This window comes from Macaca fascicularis, chromosome 1 (genome assembly GCF_037993035.2).
Source record: "Macaca fascicularis isolate 582-1 chromosome 1, T2T-MFA8v1.1".
In the NCBI taxonomy this organism is placed as follows: Eukaryota; Metazoa; Chordata; class Mammalia; order Primates; family Cercopithecidae; genus Macaca; species Macaca fascicularis.
In genome coordinates, this window is record NC_088375.1 from 29,240,119 (window position 1) to 29,257,132 (window position 17,014).

At 45.1% G+C, this 17,014-nt stretch overlaps 1 protein-coding gene across 2 annotated transcripts; it reads left to right on the forward strand.

The window, feature by feature from the left end:
• Positions 1 to 8,950: 8,950 nt before the first annotated feature.
• Positions 8,951 to 15,222, forward strand: MYOCOS (myocilin opposite strand). Of its 2 annotated transcripts, none has more exons than XM_065535602.2 (3): positions 8,951 to 9,265; positions 12,482 to 12,619; positions 14,780 to 15,222. In XM_065535602.2, exons 1-3 carry the CDS (start codon positions 9,159 to 9,161, stop codon positions 14,925 to 14,927), a joined length of 393 nt encoding a protein of 130 aa, XP_065391674.1. In that variant the 5' UTR covers positions 8,951 to 9,158; the 3' UTR covers positions 14,928 to 15,222. The 2 variants fall into 2 exon arrangements, with proteins under 2 accessions (XP_065391674.1, XP_045245048.1); XM_045389113.3 differs by lacking the exon at positions 8,951 to 9,265 and adding an exon at positions 11,026 to 11,214.
• The last annotated feature ends 1,792 nt before the right edge of the window (positions 15,223 to 17,014 follow it).

The window sequence follows — 17,014 nt, forward strand, 5'->3', positions numbered from 1 at the left end:
CAACTTGGTTGAATTTGCAGTAGTCTTCAGGCTGGTTTTTGTAGGGGCCAGAGAAATAAATTCAATAGGGATATTACGAGAACTGCTGGCCCTGTATCCTTTAGGTTTGTTTTCTTTTTCTTTTTCTTTTTTCTCTTTTTTTTTTTTTTTGAGATGGAGTCTCATTCTATAGCCCAGACTGGAGTGCAGTGCAGTGGCACGATCTCGGCTCACTGCAACCTCTGTCTCCCGGATTCAAGCAATTCTCCTGCCTCACAGCCTCCTGAGTAACTGGGATTACAGGCGTCCACCACCATGCCTGGCTAATTTTTGTATTTTTAGTAGAGATGGGGTTTCATCATGTTGACCTGTCTGGTCTCGATCTCCTGACCTCAGGCGATCCGCCTGCCTAGGCCTCCCAAAGTGCTGGGATTACAGGCATGAGCCACCGAACCCGGCCTGTACCCTTTAGGTTTCTAACAGTGGCATCAGTCAGAGCTATTCCTACCCACCGCATGACATTTTATTTACTACATTGACTGGGCGGAAGCCGAAAGACTTTCACTTAGCAACTTAGCATTTCCCACTGCAATAATTCCTACCTCAGGTCAAAAACGAATGTGCAGCCAGGTGCGGTGGCTCACACCTGTAATCTCAGCACTTTGGGAGGCCAAGGCGGGTGGATCAGGAGGTCAAGAGTTCGAGACCAGCCTGACCAACATGGTGAAACACCATCTCTACTAAAAATACTAATACTACTACTAATAATAATAATAAATTAGCCAGGCATGGTGGTGCACACCTGTAATCCCAGCTACTTGGGAGGCTGAGGCAGGAGAATCACTTGAACCCGGGAGGAGGAGGTTGCAGTGAGCTGAGATCGTGCTGTTGCACTCCAACCTGGGCAACAAGAGTAAAACTCCATCTCAAAACAAAACAAAACAAAACAACAACAAAAAAACAAAACCTAATGTGGGAGTACTATCAACTTCCAAGTATGTCCATTCCAAGTATACATTCAAAGAGCAAGGAAATAACCACTTGATAGGACTTGGACCAAGTGGACTCACTGTGAGTTAGAACTGGGCCACAATTCTATTTATTTCTAGCCTTCATGTGTCTTCAACTCTGATGGAGGGTCCATGTTTACACTTTGAATACCAGTGTCATCTTGAATGTTACATTCCACAACCTTCAAAATGTATGGGTGTTCCTCTGTCTCCAGTGGATGGTTCCTTGACTAAATGTCCCTAGATCTCTGTGGGAAATCATTACTATACACTTGTCATGGTATTATAAGATCCTTCCTCCTGAGGACCCAATTTATCTTTTACCCAGTGGGTTCTGAGTCCAGAAACTGAACAAAGGATGGTGACCCTAGATATTCATCTGGTTGCGCAAAGGGAGGTCCCAAGGAAAACACATGTTGCCTTACAAGGTAGAAGCCTCTGCAGCATCTTCAAGCCAAGTGAGTTCTAGTCTCTGTTTAACAGAGAGGACCAAACCATTTCTGCAGGCCTGGAGGGTTCAGGGGGATCTGGGTTTCAAGGTTTCCAAGTATATTAGCCCATTAAGACTTCATCTCAGTCTCAGAATCCCACTTTTTCTTGACTTGCTGGGACTGAGAATTCAACATTCTCTGTGATGCTTTTTTTTTTTTTTTTTTTGGCGAGACAGGGTCTTGCTCTGTCACCCAGGTTGGAGTGCAGTGGCACGATCACAGCTTGCTGCAACCTTGAACTCCTGGGCTCAAGTGATCCTCCCACCTCAGCTTCCTGAGTAGCTGGGACTACAGGCACATGTCATCACACCTGGCTAACTTTTTCATTTTTTGTAGATTATAGGGTCTCACTATGTTGCCCCAGTTGGTCTTGAACTCCTGGGCTCAAGCAATCCTCCTGCCTTGGCCTCCCAAAGTGCTAGGATTACAGGTGTGAGCCACCACATCTAAATCCTCAGCCTTATCCTCAGCTTTTACTGCCCTTTCGCTGTGGGAAATGAAAGCCTCTTTATTATGCTGCCAAAGAGGCCTCTGACTTGGTCACTTCACCTGCAATGACTGATTGGGAGTCCAGTCTTTCATTGTCTTTCTCAAATTCATCAATAGCACCCAGCAAGAGGCATTATATTTAGTACTTCCCCCTGAATCTCGCAAAAGCTTGAGATAATGCACCTGCCAGTTTGTCCCCTTCCAACAGTATCCCCTCCCAATTCAACACCAGGGAAAAATTTAACAATTGTGCCATTACAGTTTTCCAAGGGATACTAATGCTCAATTACTGCCAGTGATGAGGTCCACATTACTTGGTAATCTAGTGCCAAAAGTCTTTTTAGAGTTTACTTCCTCTATCCCCTACTGATACAAATGGTGTTAGGTCAAGTTTCTAACAGAATACTAGGAACAGACACTGAAATCAAGATTTATGTGCAGAAAGCTCATTGAGGGAGTGCCCTCTGCATCAATATCTGGGAGAATTAAGTAAGTAGGATTGGGCAAAGGGAGCCGTTGAACCATGGTGCAGTTACAATAAAGGCCTCAGCTGACCCTACTGGCAGCTCTGCAGCTGGGGATGAATCTTTAGAGTCATCCCAAGTTGAGGCAAGGGGGCTGAGCCTTCATATCCCCAGTGGTGGGCAAGTCATTTGTTGCGGGCTAGCCTTTAGCTCTAGGAGAGGAGCAGAAACATGGCTAAGGCAACTTTCTTCAGCTGAGAGCAATGCCTGGAGAGGCACTCAGCTGAGGGTCATCACCACCAACACTCCCAGCAGGGCAACAACTGCCTCAGCTGCAAAGGGGATGTGGATGGGAGCCCCATAGCGTTCACTGCAACATCATTGTTTTAGGTGTTGAGATATGGCAGTGAACATGGTAGACAAAAATGCGTGCTTTTTTTCTACATTTTAGATGGAGTAGTCAAAGAAGGCCTCACTGTGCAGACAACACTGAGCAAAGACTTGAAGGAAGAGAGGGAACAGATATCAAGATATTTGGGAAAAGCATATTCCAGGCAGAGGTATGAGCAAATGCAAAGACCTGACTTGAAGGGAGAATATCTCTGGGTGTTCAAGGAATGGTAAGGAGGCCAGATGGTTGAAACTGACTGAGAAAAGGGAGAGTAATAGGAGTTGACAGATCAAAGAAATCGGGGTCGGGGGAAGAACGCAGATTCTATCAGACCTTGAAGGCCATTGTAAGGCTTTTGGCTTTTACTCTGTGAAATAAAAAGCCATGGAGAGTTTGGAACAGAGTAGTAACATGACATAATTTTAAAGATTGCTCTGGCTGCATGTTGCAAATAGATTGAAAGTGACAAGGATGAAAGCAGGGAACCAGACAGGCTTAATCTATGCCAAAGATAATGGTGAGTTGGACCAGGATGGTAACAGTGGAGGTGATAAGAAGTGGCTGGATTCTAAGTATAACTGAAGAGTAGAGTTGAAAATCCATTGCTGACGGACTGAATGTTGGTTTGAGAGAGAGAAAGAGATAAGACAAAGATGACTTCTAGATTTGGAGCTTGTGCTGCCAAAAGGATGGGGTTGCCATTAACAGAAATGAGGGGCCAGGCGCGGTAGTTCACACCTGTCATCCCAGCACTTTGGGAGGCCGAGGCAGGTGGACCACTTGAGGTCAGGAGTTCGAAACCAGCCTGGCCAACGTGGTGAAACCCTGTCTCTACTAAAAATACAAAACTTTGCCGGGCATGGTGGCACACACTCGTAATCCCAGCTACTCGGGAGGCTGAGGCAGGAGAACCACTTGAGCCCCGGAGGCAGAGGTTGCAGTGAGCCGAGATCATGCCACTGCACTCCAACCTGGGTGACAAGAGTAAAACTCCATCTCAAAACAAACAAACAAACGAACAAACAAAACAAAGAGCCAGGTGCGGTGGCTCATGCTTGTAATCTCAGCACTTTGGGAGGCCGAGGCAGGTGGATCACATGAGGTCGGGAGTTTGAGACCAGCCTGGCCAACATGGCGAAACCCTGTCTCTATTAAAAATATACAAATTAGCCCAGTGTGGTGGCGCACACCTGTAATCCCAGCTACTGGGGAGGCTGAGGTAGGAGAATCGCTTGAACCCGGGGAGGCAGGGGTTGTAGTGAGCTGAGACCATGCCATTGCACTCCAGCCTGGGTGACAGAGTGAGACTCTGTCTCAAATAAATAACAACAACAACAACAACAAAGAGGAAGACAGCTGCTGGAACAGGTTTGAAGGAGGTGATCAGGAGTTCAGTCTTGGACACGTGGAATTTACAGGTTTATTGGTTATATTGAGATGTCAAGTCAGCAGCTGATATATTGGTTGAGTTCAGGAGAGAGATCGGGGCTGGAGAGACAGATCGATAGATGTCATCTCCTATAGATGGATGGCATTGTAAGGAACATGGCTGTGCTTTGGTCAAGGATAGGCCGAGGTAAACATCCAGAGTGACTCAGTGAGTTTAGAGTGCAGGCATATAACTCCACTTGTTATCACAGCCATGTAGCCATAACATGGGAAGGCTCATCATTTGGCTTTAAGCCACTGTTGTCTGTAAAAGGTATAATTGTCCTGCTGACACTATACAGGCATGCTGGCACCTAGAGAAAGAGAACCAAAGCTGTCCATTTTGCAGACAGTGGGAAGCCAGGGCACAGCATGGCTCAGCTTGAGCCTGGAGAGAGAAAGAGTTAAGCTGCTGACCCTGAGGCAGGGGGCAGCTGTCTGGGCAGCGGTGTGTGGGAGCCACTGGACTAAGCAGCTGAGACAGCGCAGATAGTGTGAGAAAGTTTTTGATGAGAGCTGCTGCTGAATAAAATCATCTTTCACCTGCCTACAGCTTCCCAAATGTTCTTGCTGCTCATCTACCTACTCCCTTCGGACCTCAGCATGGACTGGAAGCTGACCCCAAGCATGATAATTGGCATAGTTGTGAACCCGACAGGCAATTAAGTGATGAGACTAGGTGAGATCAACAGGGAAATGAGTGTAGAGAATAGAAGAGATTCAAGGACTGAGGCTTGGATGCTGTCCTGTTACGAGTATAGCGAAATAAGAGGAAACAAGCAGAGGGAACTGAGAAAGAGTTGCCAGTGACTTTGGACCAAGTGAGAGGGCGGTGTCCTGGAAGTCAATGAAGACAACGCTTCAAGGAGGAGTGAGTTATTTACTGTTTCAACTACTGCTGGTGACTGAGTGAAATGAGAAATGTTTTTTAAAGTGGATTTGACAGAGAATTGAAGGAAAGGAATTGGAGGCAATGAATATAGACAAGTCTTTTACAAGCAAATTTTGTCTTTGTTTTGTGGTGGGGAAAAGTGGGAACAAGAGAAGGTTAAAATGGGAGAAATAACATGGTTGTTCACTGATGAGAAAGTTCCAACAGAGAGGGAAAATTTGTTAATAAAGAGACGGGAGAATTGTTCAAACGAAGACCTTGAGTAGATGAGAGGGAACGGAATCTAGTGCTGGAGTGGAAGGGTTGGCCCCTGAAAAGAGTGCCAATAGTTCATCTAGAGTAAGGTGAGAGGAGACAGAGAACATGGGCACGAAGGTTGGAAGGTGGGTAGGCGTGGTGAGTGTGGAATTCTCTTATAATTGCTTCCATTTTCCTCAGCTAAGAATGAGAATTGGGAAGACGTGTTGGAGGTTTGAGGACAGAAGAGAAGGTATCTAGGCCTAGGATGAGCATGCACTGACAGCTGCACTCATGAATTTAAAGGAAGACTGGCTATCAAGGTTGTATGTTTTCCACTAGCCACATACAGCTGCACAGGTGCAGGTGCTGAGTGGGTAGAGAAGTGAATGTCACCTGGGTTGGCACTCAACCAACCAAGTTCAGAGACTCAAGAGCTGGTCAAGGGAGCTGATAGTACACTTGACAGACTCATAACCCCACCTTAGTGCTAACTGTCCTTTATCTCAGATATGCATATATGTCTAGAAAAAGTTATGTTGGCCTTAGACATTTTGCAGAGATTGAGGATAACTGAGTCACATTTGTGATAGTGATCTAGTGCCATAGCCTCTGCTGTTGAGGGGATGACAAGGTAATCTAATTCCTACATGTGCCTTTGGGGTTCCAGTTCAATTCTTCCTGCAAGGCCCACGAGGGTCACCCATCCTGTTCTTTCAAGAGGATCACTATCGCCTTTTTGTTTGTTGTTTGTTTTTTGAGATGGTGTCTTGCTCTGTCACCCAGGCTGGAGTGCAGTGGCGTGATCTCAGCTCACTGCAACCTCCACCTCCTGGATTCAAGCGGTTCTCCTGCCTCAGCCTCCTGAGTTGCTGGGATTACAGGTGCCCGCCACCACACCCAGCTAATTTTTATATTTTTTAGTGGAGACGGGGTTTCACCATGTTGGCCAGGCTGGTCTCAAACTCCTGACATTGGGTGATCTGCCCACCTCAGCCTCTCAAAGTGCTGAGATTACAGGTGTGAGCTACCACGTCTGGCCTCACTATCTCCTTTTTTTGACATGAGTATCCCTCTTTTTTGACCTGAGTATCTTTTGACATGAGTATCCTCTCAACCAGCCCCTATCATTTGAGATAATTTCAATCTATTTATCAAGTAACTAAGAATCTAAGAAAGCTTTTGGTGCCCCCAATTTGTTTTAAAATTGGTAACAGTATCTTGTCGTTGGATACTTTTCTATTGCTTCTAAAGTATGCATTTTCTTGCTTTATTTTACCCATATATGTATTTGGAGAGTGGAAAATGTGGTTGTTAAATGTATGGACTTTGGTATCAAGCAGACCTTGTTTTGAATCCTAGCTCATTACATCTTATCCCCCCAAATAGCAGATTTCTTCTATTGTGCTTTCATTATCATCAGTGTAAAGAAATAGACTCTCTTATTGTTCAACGGCTTTATTACCAGGACCTCTCCTTGTATGAAATGTAAGCTTCATGTTTAGACGTCAGGATTCAGGAACATGTTTCAGCAAAGTATGACACATCCTAAAGGATGGCTAGTGTGGGAAATAGTGATTTTTTTCTGGATTATACTATTGTCAACACTTTAGATGTATCTGAACTACAACAGACTCCCTGAGGGTTCCTAGCTAAAGCTCAGATTTTGTTTTCAAAAGTCATTGAACTAAAACAGTAGCAAACAAACACACACAAAACAGATTATTTAAAGAAATCAAGACTGGGCGCAGCAGCTCATGCCTGTAATCCCAACATTTTGGGAAGCCAAGATGGGCAGATCACTTAAGGTCAGGAGTTCAAAACCAGCCTGGCCAATGTGGGGAAACCCCCATCTCTACTAAAAATAAAAAAATGTGGTGGGCACCTGTGGTTCTAGCTACTGGGGAGGCTGAGGCACAATAATTGTTTGAAACCGGGAGGTGGAGATTGCAGTGAGCTGACATCACTGCATTCCAGTCTAGGCAACAGAGCGAGACTCCATCTCAAAAACAAAAACAAACAAACAAAAACAAATTATTACGGTGGCTGTATATCTCCTGAAATTTACATACAATAATTGCTTCTGACATATTCAAATACAATGCAAAAATTTGTCTATACTTTGAAAACCCTTCACGATTTAGAGACTTTGGGAATCATATAGCTAAAGGAACAGATGAGAAGACAATGCTTCTGAATCTTCTGATTCAATGTAAGTAATTGTTGGGTCCCCACTAGGAGCTCAGCCTGGCCAAGCCCTGAGATAGGAGGAAGGGAAAAATACTGGGCTCCTGCTTTTTTTTTTTTCTTTCTTTCTTCCTTTTTTTTTTTTTTTTTTTTTGAGACAAAGTTTCACTCTGTCACCCAGACTGGACTGCAATGGCGCTATCCCAGCTCACTGCAACCTCTGCCTCCCGGGTTCAAGTGATTCTCCTGCCTCAGGCACCCAAGCAGCTGGGATTACAGGTTAACACCACCATGCCCGGCTAATTTTTTTTGTCTCTTTAGTAGAGATGGGGTTTCACCATGTTTTCAGGCTGGTCTCAAACTCTTGACCTCGTGATCCATCCGCCTTGGCCTCCCAAAGTGCTGGGATTACAGGCATGAGCCACTGCACCCAGCCCCTGCTTTCAAAAAGTATCTAATTGGGCTCCGAGGGTGTGATTGTCAGAGGCGTGGGAACCAGAGCAACTGCATCTTAAACAGGAGCTGGGGAAAATGAGGCTGAAACCTACCGGGCTCATTCTCAGACAGTGAAGGCATCCTGAGTCACAGGATGAGATAGGAAGTTGGCACAAAACACAGGTCATAAAGACCTTGCTGATAAAACAGTTTGCAGTAAAGGAGCCAGCCAAAACCAAAATGGTGACGAGAGTGACCTCTGGTCGTCTTCACTGCTACACTCCCTGCAGCGCCATGACAGTTTACAAATGCCATGACAATGTCAGGAAGTCACCCTATATGGTCTAACAAGGGGAGGCATGAATAATCTACCCCTAGTTTAGCATATCATCAAGAAATAACCATAAAAATGGGCAACCAGTTGCCCTGGGGTTGCTCTGTCTATGGAGTAGCCATTCTTTTATTCATTTACTTTCTTGATAAACTTGCTTTCACTTTGCACTGCGGACTCGCCCTGAATTCTTTCTTGCACAAGATCCAAGAACCCTCTCTTGGAGTCTGCTTCAGGACCCCTTTCCTGTAACATGATGGTTAACACTGAGTGTCAGCTTGATTGGATTGAAGGATACAAAGCATTGATCCTGGGTATGTCTGTGAGGGTGTTGCCAAAGGAGATTAACATTTGAGTTAGGGCCGGGCGTGGTGGCTCACACCTGTAATCCCAGCACTTTGGGAGGCTGAGGTGGGAGGATCGCCTGTCAGGAATTTGAGACCACCTGACCAATATGGTGACGGGGTAAAACCCCGTCTCTACTAAAAATACAAAAATTAGCTGGGCATGGTGGTGTGGGCCTGTAGTCCCAGCTACTGGGGAGGCTGAGACAGGATAATTGCTTCAACCTGGGAGGCAGAGGTTGCAGTGAGCCGAGATTGCGCCACTGCACTCCAGCCTGGGCAACAGAGCAGGGCTCTGTCTCAAAAACAAACAAACAAACAAACAAAAAACGTTTGAGTCACTGGGCTGGGAAAGGCAGACCCACTCTTCATCTGGGTGGGCACAGTCTACGCAGCTGCCAGCTAGAATATAAGCAGGCAGAAAAATGTGAAAAGGTGAGACTGGCCTAGCCCCCAGCCTACATCTTTCTCCTGTGCTGGATGCTTCCTGCCTTCCAACATCAGACTCCAAGTTCTTCAGTCTTGGGACTCAGACTGGCATTTCTTACTCCTCAGCTTGCAGACAGCTTGTGGGACCTTGTGATCATGTGAGTTAATACTTAATAAACCCCCCTTTTTATATATATATATATGTGTGTGTGTGTATATATATATATATATAATCTATCTGTATAAAATCTATCTATCTATCTATCTCCTATTAGCTCTTTCCCTCTAGAGAACCCTGACTAATACAGGGGACAGGGCTTACCTTCATTCCATTATATGAAGGTGAGGACTAAACTCTGATTTTTATTTTGCCCAAATTCCTATCTAAGGGGTGTGGGGTATCAAGCCCTGCAAATCATAAATTCTCTTCAGATGGGTTTTATTTAACACTAATCGTGGCTTAAACTCTCCAACCTGACTCTGGCATAACATTATGAGACAAGAAAGAAAATCAAAATATTTTACCCCCAAACATGTTTCTTCACCATATTTTGAAATGGTCATGCGAAGCCATTCTTTGTGGGGGCAAATTTGCATCTGTAAAGAATCTCTATTAACATAGCTAGATCTTTTTATTCCAGACCCTCCCAATCCTAAGGAGATTAACTGAGATCTAAATAGGAAACATTTGTCATCTATTGTCTCTAAGGTCAGTCACTATAAGACTTTGAAAGAACCTTTGGCCTTCACCATCTTTTATCTTAACCTGAACATTCTCTTTCCATCAATGCCAGGTCTTTAGAAAACTCAACCAATTATAAAAAAGAAAATTTTTAAATTCACCTATAGCCTGGAAGCCCCCCCCGCTTTGAGTTGTCCTGCCTTTCTGGACCAAACCAATGTATTTCTTAAATGTATTTGATTGATGTCTCCTGCCTCTCTAAAATGTGTAAAACCAAGCTGCACCCCGATCACCTTGGGCATGTGTTCTCAGGACCTCCTGAGGGCTGTGTCACAGGTCATGATGGTCACTCATATTTGGCTCAGAATCTCTTCAAATGTTTTACAGAGTTTGACTCTTTTCGTTGACAAAGGGAAATAGCTATATCTATCTATGTATATATAGACCTTGTGTCAACCTTGTTTTTAATCCCAGCTTCATTACATCTTATCTTCCCAAATAGCAAATTTCTTCTATTGTGGTTTTATTATCATTGTAAAGAAATCGACTGCAGCCTTGAACTCTTGGCCTCAAATGATCCTCCCACCTCAGCCTGATGGGATCTATGCTATGATCTCACCATTTCACTTCAGCCTGGGTGACAGGGTGAGACCCTGTCTCAATAATTATAATAGTAATAATACATTTTTAAAAGTAAAAAAAATGCAAGAAAGGCAAAATTAGGAATTTTTTGCAAATATTTTCTCAACCCTCACGACTGCCCTAGAAGATAGTATTAGTCCTCTTTCACAAATAAGAAAACCAAGGCTTCTAGAGGTTAAATTACTTGCCCGAGATCACTCAGATCAAAAGTGGGAGTTGCGCAGACAACTCCTTTAATTTCAGAGCTGAAACACCTGCCAGCATGGCAGAAGTGCTGTGAATTATCAGGAAGAGGTGGGATCAGTGATGACTGCTGGCGCTGGGAGGCGGGGCGTACGTGAATTAGCTTTTTAAAAAGTAGCCGATAAAGAGACTAGGTCACAATGTCGTGTTTACCAGCATCTAAGACAGTGCTTCACCACTGCTCACATGACAGACAGAAAGCTCTTTCCCTGCTCTGCCCCCAAGACCCGTTCTCTCCCTGTGACATCTGTGGGGATTTCTCAAGGACATGGCTCCAGGGGTAATTTGTTTCAGCTGATGCTTTCTAAGGTTGCAAATCAGTCTTATTAACCCAAGTTCCTCAGAGAGACTGACTACAGGAGGATAAAAGACTCAAGGGGAGGAAGTTGACGTTGGTGGTCCTTTTTCCACCTTTTCTCTTTCCAAAGTGGTGAAGTAGCTGGTATGTGGGTACAGAGTATGTCATAAGGACATTTCTTAGCAAATCCATGAGTTGACGCGTAAAAGCGGTTATATGCTAAGCTGACCTGGGATTAAAAGGTAAGTTGGGCATCCTTATAAGAACAAACCTTTCCAGCCAAAAGATCAAGCTGGTGAGCTCCGGCTGTTGCAATCTATACTGTAGAATGGCAGAGTCACCACGTTGAGTGTGACCTGGTGTCTAGGAATGGGAATTATTCTAATTCATCTTCTGTTTATTGGGAGATGACTTGGCTCTGTAGTGGAGAGAATATAGTCTTTGAAGTCAGACAGACCTAGTTCTAATTCTAGCTCTGTGACTCCTGAAAAGCTACCTAATTTCTCTACTGCTCAGTTTCCCCATTTGTTGAATGAGGATCATAATACTTACATGTGGGGTTACTGTGGTTATCAAATAACATGAAGTAAAAGGGCCAGGCATGGTGGCTCTCGCCTGTAATCCCAGCACTTTGGAAAGCTAAGGAGGGCAGATTTCTTGATCTCAGGAGTTTGAGACCAACCTGAGCAACATGGTGAAACCCATCTCTACAAAAAATACAAAAATTAGCTGGGCATGGTGGCATGCACCTGTAGTCTCAGCTACTCGGGAGGCGGAGGCTGCAGTGAACCGAGATGGCTCCGATACACTCCAGCCTTCATAACAGAGCCAGACCCTGCCTCAAAAACAAACAAACAAACAAAAAACCCCCCCAAAAAAGGAGGAGGGGGACAAAGTAAAAGGACATCCCAAGGTGGCTGACAGTAAATGGGTGGCCGCTATCTCTGTTATCAAAATCAACCCTCCAGTCTCTATGCCATGTGCGTATCTGGACAAGTTGCTTGGCTCCCAGCTGCAGTCTTGTTTATGTCCCTTTCCTGCTTTTTAGAAGGTAAGTGTTCCAGGAAGAAAGCTCTGCACGTGTCAGTGAGGCCAAACAGCCCTGTGAGGAAAGGGCTCCTCTGGAATGGCGCCATTAGAGGGAAACCAGCATGAGACAGGGCTGCTGTGCAACCTGGGGAGATTCAGTTCACCTCTCTGTGCCTCCACATCCTCGGTGTTATCTGGGGGTAATGAGAGCCGCCCATTGCACGATTGGAATAATCACATTTGTTATATATAAACAACCAACAAGGATTTTACTCTTAGCCGCCCACTCCTCATAATAGGTATTTGAGGAAATATCTGCCTCTTGACCTGGGGGGAAAGAGGATGATGGCCAGGCTGTCCAGAAAACCCACTGAGAGTAAGGCAGTGAATGTTCTCTGCAAACTGCGTCATGCTGGACCTAGCTGGAGCATTCCTGACCCCTGAAGCATGGGTGCTAGCATGTGTGTTTTACACTCACAGGTGCAGTAACTTTAAATTCCTCAAATCCCCTGAGTGCAAGGCCATGGCTCAGAGAAGCCCTGCAGACAACGGCATTAATCTCCCCTACAAGGACTTGACCTCCGAGGTAACCAGGCGCCGAGTCACCATGACCACGAGGTACCTAAAATCTTTCCTCTGGATCGCTTGTGGGGTTGGGATGGAGCATAACACTGAGCCCCAGCAAGTGCCTGAAACTGTAGCTGGCACTGGTTATTTAAATGTATTTAATGCTGCTGCAAGACACGTCTCACAGAAGAGGAAACTGCTTTGTCATCCATTGTGGAAAACAGACTTTTCTCACATGGCCCTTCAAAGGGTGATGACACCCATTTGTGTATGTTCACTGCGTGGGTGGTGGTGGGATAAACTTCACATTGGTGGCTCTTGATAGAGGGTGGGGAGTGGGGATCACTTTGTTTTGTTTTGTTTTTTCGAGACAGGGTCTCGCTCTGTCACCTGGGCTGGAGTTCAGTAGTGCAATCACAGCTCACTGTAGCCTCAGCCTCAGCCTCAACCTCCTGGGATTTAAGCAATCCTCCCACCTCAGCCTCCCACTAGCCATGCGCCACCATGTCTGGTTAATATTTTGTATTTTTAACAGAAACAGGGTTTTGCCATGTTGCCCAGGCTGGTCTCAAACTCCTGGGCTCAAGTGGTCCACCTGCCTCGGCCTCCCAAAGTGCTGGGATTACAGATGAGAGCCACTGTGCCTGGCCCAAGCTGACACCTCTAGCTTGAGCTCTTCGTCGGGTACATTATGAGATTAAAAATAATAATCTTACTAAATCTGTTAAGAAGTTGGTCAAAAAAATCAAAATTATTGATTTGAAATAAAAAATACAGATTCCATCTAATGTTGTTTACAATGCCCTTTGACCTTAGAATTTATTAGGATTTAAGATACTAACAAAGAATAGGAATTAGGTACCATTTCTTAGTTACCATACATGGGAATGTTAACTCCTTGTTGATAGTGGTGCACGGCCAGTTTTACACCACGGGTTTAGACCGTGAGAGCGGGCATTGTCTGCAGGAAGTGTGGTCCCTGCGCTCTAATGTCCATCCAAGGACGAGATGGCACAATTCTGCGGCCTGTCCTAGCCACCAAACAATTCCTTTCCTATCATCCCACATCCTTTCAGCAACATTAGGGATCAGCTTTGACTGGGAGATGGCAGCCGTGAACTTGTGGCCAGATTAAAATTTAAATTTGGATTCCAGTTCTGCCTTCTACTGGTCACATGATCTGGGTAAATCACCTTCTGTCTCAGCTTGCTCAGCTGAAAGATTTAATGTGGGGGCTGAGATTCTACATGTGGTTACTTTCTAGGTAATTTCTAGTCCCTGGAACATAGTAAATGTTCAGGGAACAGTTAAATCTGAACCTGTAAAAGCTTGACAGGCTAGTCCTATGCGCTTGATGGCAAGGTTTGCCCAGCCCTGGAGAGGATGGGAAGACTCCAGCAGAAGGGGAGGTGAACCTCGCAGCCTGGCGATGGGGACAAGTTAGGCCAAAGCTGTGAAGTGAACCTGAGAATGGACTGGCCCTACGAATAGCTGGAATGCAAATGCAAGATTTAGACACAGCCTGTCCCAGGATGAAATGCACAGAGGCCAGTAGGGGATGGAGAAAGCTAATTGATGGGAAGAACTCCTGCTCTAATCCTAAGAGACCCTTGGAGGATGGGGGTGGAGGAGTGAGGGTGCAGACTCCAACTCTGTTGGTTCCATGGCACCAACGGGGACAGCTGAGCTCACTCTGAGGAGAGCTGACTGACAAAGTGTTCATAAAGTAGATCTCATTTCTGCAAGGTGAGTGTGGCTGGAGGAGCTTGAAAGGATGTCCTCTAAAATGTTAACTATTCTCTTTAGATGCTGGCATCTGGGGTATTTCTTTTGTTCCTTCTTTTTGGTTGTTTTGAGACAGGGTCTCACTCTGTCACCCAGGCTAAAGTGCAATGGTACAATCACAGCTCACTGTATCCTCGATCTCCCAGGCTCAAGCAATCCTCCCACCTCAGCCTCCCGAGTAGCTGGGACCACAGGTACATGCTACCATACCTGGCTAATTTTTATTTTCTTGTGGAGAGGGGGTCTCCCTATGTTGTCCAGGCTGGTCTTGAACTCCTGGGCTCAAGTGATCCTTCTACCTCAGCCTCCCAAAGTGCTGGGATTATCTGTATCTGCATGAAACACCATGCCCAGTCTGTTCTTTCTCTCTATTTATTTAAACCCCTATCTTTATTCAAATGGCATTCAATGTGCCTTTCTTCCTAGAAAAGAGATAATTACCCAGAAAAGTGATGAAGCCAAGGAGATGCTCTCCCACTTGGATTTGGAACAAACCCCTCCCCCTCGCAGGACCCACCTCACAGTACCTCCTGCCCCACCTCCTTCTCCAGCTGAGGATCCCACAGTCTCCTAAGATGTGAAACTTATTTTGAAGTGAATTCTTACACAGAACTCCAGAAAACAGTTTCAGTGGCATTCTTGAGGTTTGTCTTAGAAGATTCTTGAAGATCTTTGTTCTTTCCTATTTTTCTTCATCACCTAGAACCACTATAGAGCATGGTTTACCCTTGCTAATATACTTAGCCGTTTTTGGTTTTTCAATCCAAGTCTCTGATATGATATGCATATATTTTGATCTTTCATTCATGTTATGTTATAGAACTGTTGCTGTAGTCAGTTGTATTCAAATTAATAAACGATTATCAGGCCTCGTTGTTTATTACTAAATCTGAATCAGTGAAAAGTCTAGGCCTTTGAAGTCCAGAATTTAAAGATCTTAGGTCCTGGGAAGCCTGAGGTAGCTGGATTTTCAAAACACAACCTGAGACACTACAGTTGTGTGGCCCTGTATTTTGGAGCTGCATTCCCATGCCATGTGCTGGGGCTACGGTGGTTGAGTTTCACGTTTATTGAGAGTGTTTTTAAAGTTTGCTTCCGGGAGATTTGAAGTGATTTTCAAACTCTGTAACAGAAAACTCTGCCCTGAAAAGCAGCCAAGTGTAGAGTGGTTCTGCTGGGGAGAAGTCTATTGCTTGAGTCCTCTCCAAGCTCCTTGACAGGCCCCAGTGCACCTCTAAGGACTTCCAGGGCTCTTCAAAATTGTTTGAAGGCTTCAAAAATGTGATAATTCTGGCATACATATACATATAAAAAGTATCCCCACGTGTCATCCTTTATTTCATCTGCTTCTTCCTAGAGTCCTTGCAGCTGTTCTCTCTCCGGGCCTGCGCTTATACATGTGCTCTGACTCCCCTGTGAGAAAGGGAGCCAAAACTTCTGTACCCCATTGTGGAGTTGGGGCAATCACTCTGTGATCTCCCTGACCCCATGCATTTAATAAAACCAACGTGCCTTCTTTAAAAACAAAAAGTGCTCCAGTCCTTCTACCCCCATAGTAGCGGACTGTGCCGTTGGTGTGGAAGTTAGGCTTCTTACCTGTGGCCTTCGGCAGTGTGGGGCAGGGAAGGAGCCTGCACTGAGTGTCTGTCATTGCCAGCTGGATGCTGGACATACACATCTCTCTCTCCTCAGTCTGGTGAGGAAACAGGCCTGCAGTGTCCAATAGGACGACCACTAGCCACTTGTGACTACTTCGATTTAAATTCATTAAAATAAAATAAAATAAATTCAGTTCTTCAGTCATTCTAGTCACATTTCAAGTGCTTAGTAGCTTTGTGCAGCCAATGGCTACCCTATGGGATGTTGCAGATATAGAATGTGACTGCCATTAAAGAGAGTGCTATGTGGCTGGGTGTGGTGGCTCACCCCTGTAATCCCAGCACTCTGGGAGGCAGAGGTGGGTGGATCACCTGAGGTCAGGAGTTTGAGACCAGGCTGGCCAACATGGTGAAACCCTGTCTCCACTAAAAATACAAAAATTAGCTGGGTGTGGTGGTGTACACTTGTAATCCTAGCTACTTGGGAGGCTGAGGCAGGAGAATCACTTGAACTTGGGAGGTGGAGGTTGTGGTGAATTGAGATTGCATCCTGTGCTTCAGCCTAGGCAACAGGGTGAGACTCTGTCTCAAAAAAAAAAAAAAAAAAGTTCTGTTAAACAGTGATGGGGCAGAGGTTAAACATGTCCGAGGACACACAGCCAGTTAGCAATAGAATCAAAGAGAGGTCAGGCTGGGAAAGGCTAATTCTTGTGCTTTATTTCCATTTGGTTTCTGAACACATTCTAGGATGTTCTCTCTGTTCATTTGTTTGAATATCGAGTACCTACTATGTGATCACGGCACTGTTCTAGGGATATATCACTGTACAAAACAATCCCTACCCCATGAGGTTTATATTCCAATGGGGAAAGACTAACAAAAAACATACACAATGTAAGGCCAGGTGCAGTGACTCACGTCTCTAGTCCCAGCACTTTGGGAGGTCAAGGTGGGCAGATTGCTTCAACTCAGGAGTTTGAGACCAGCCTGGACAATGTAGCAACCTCATATCTACAAAAACATACAAAAATAATTTATCTGGGCATGGTGGCGGGCTCCTGTA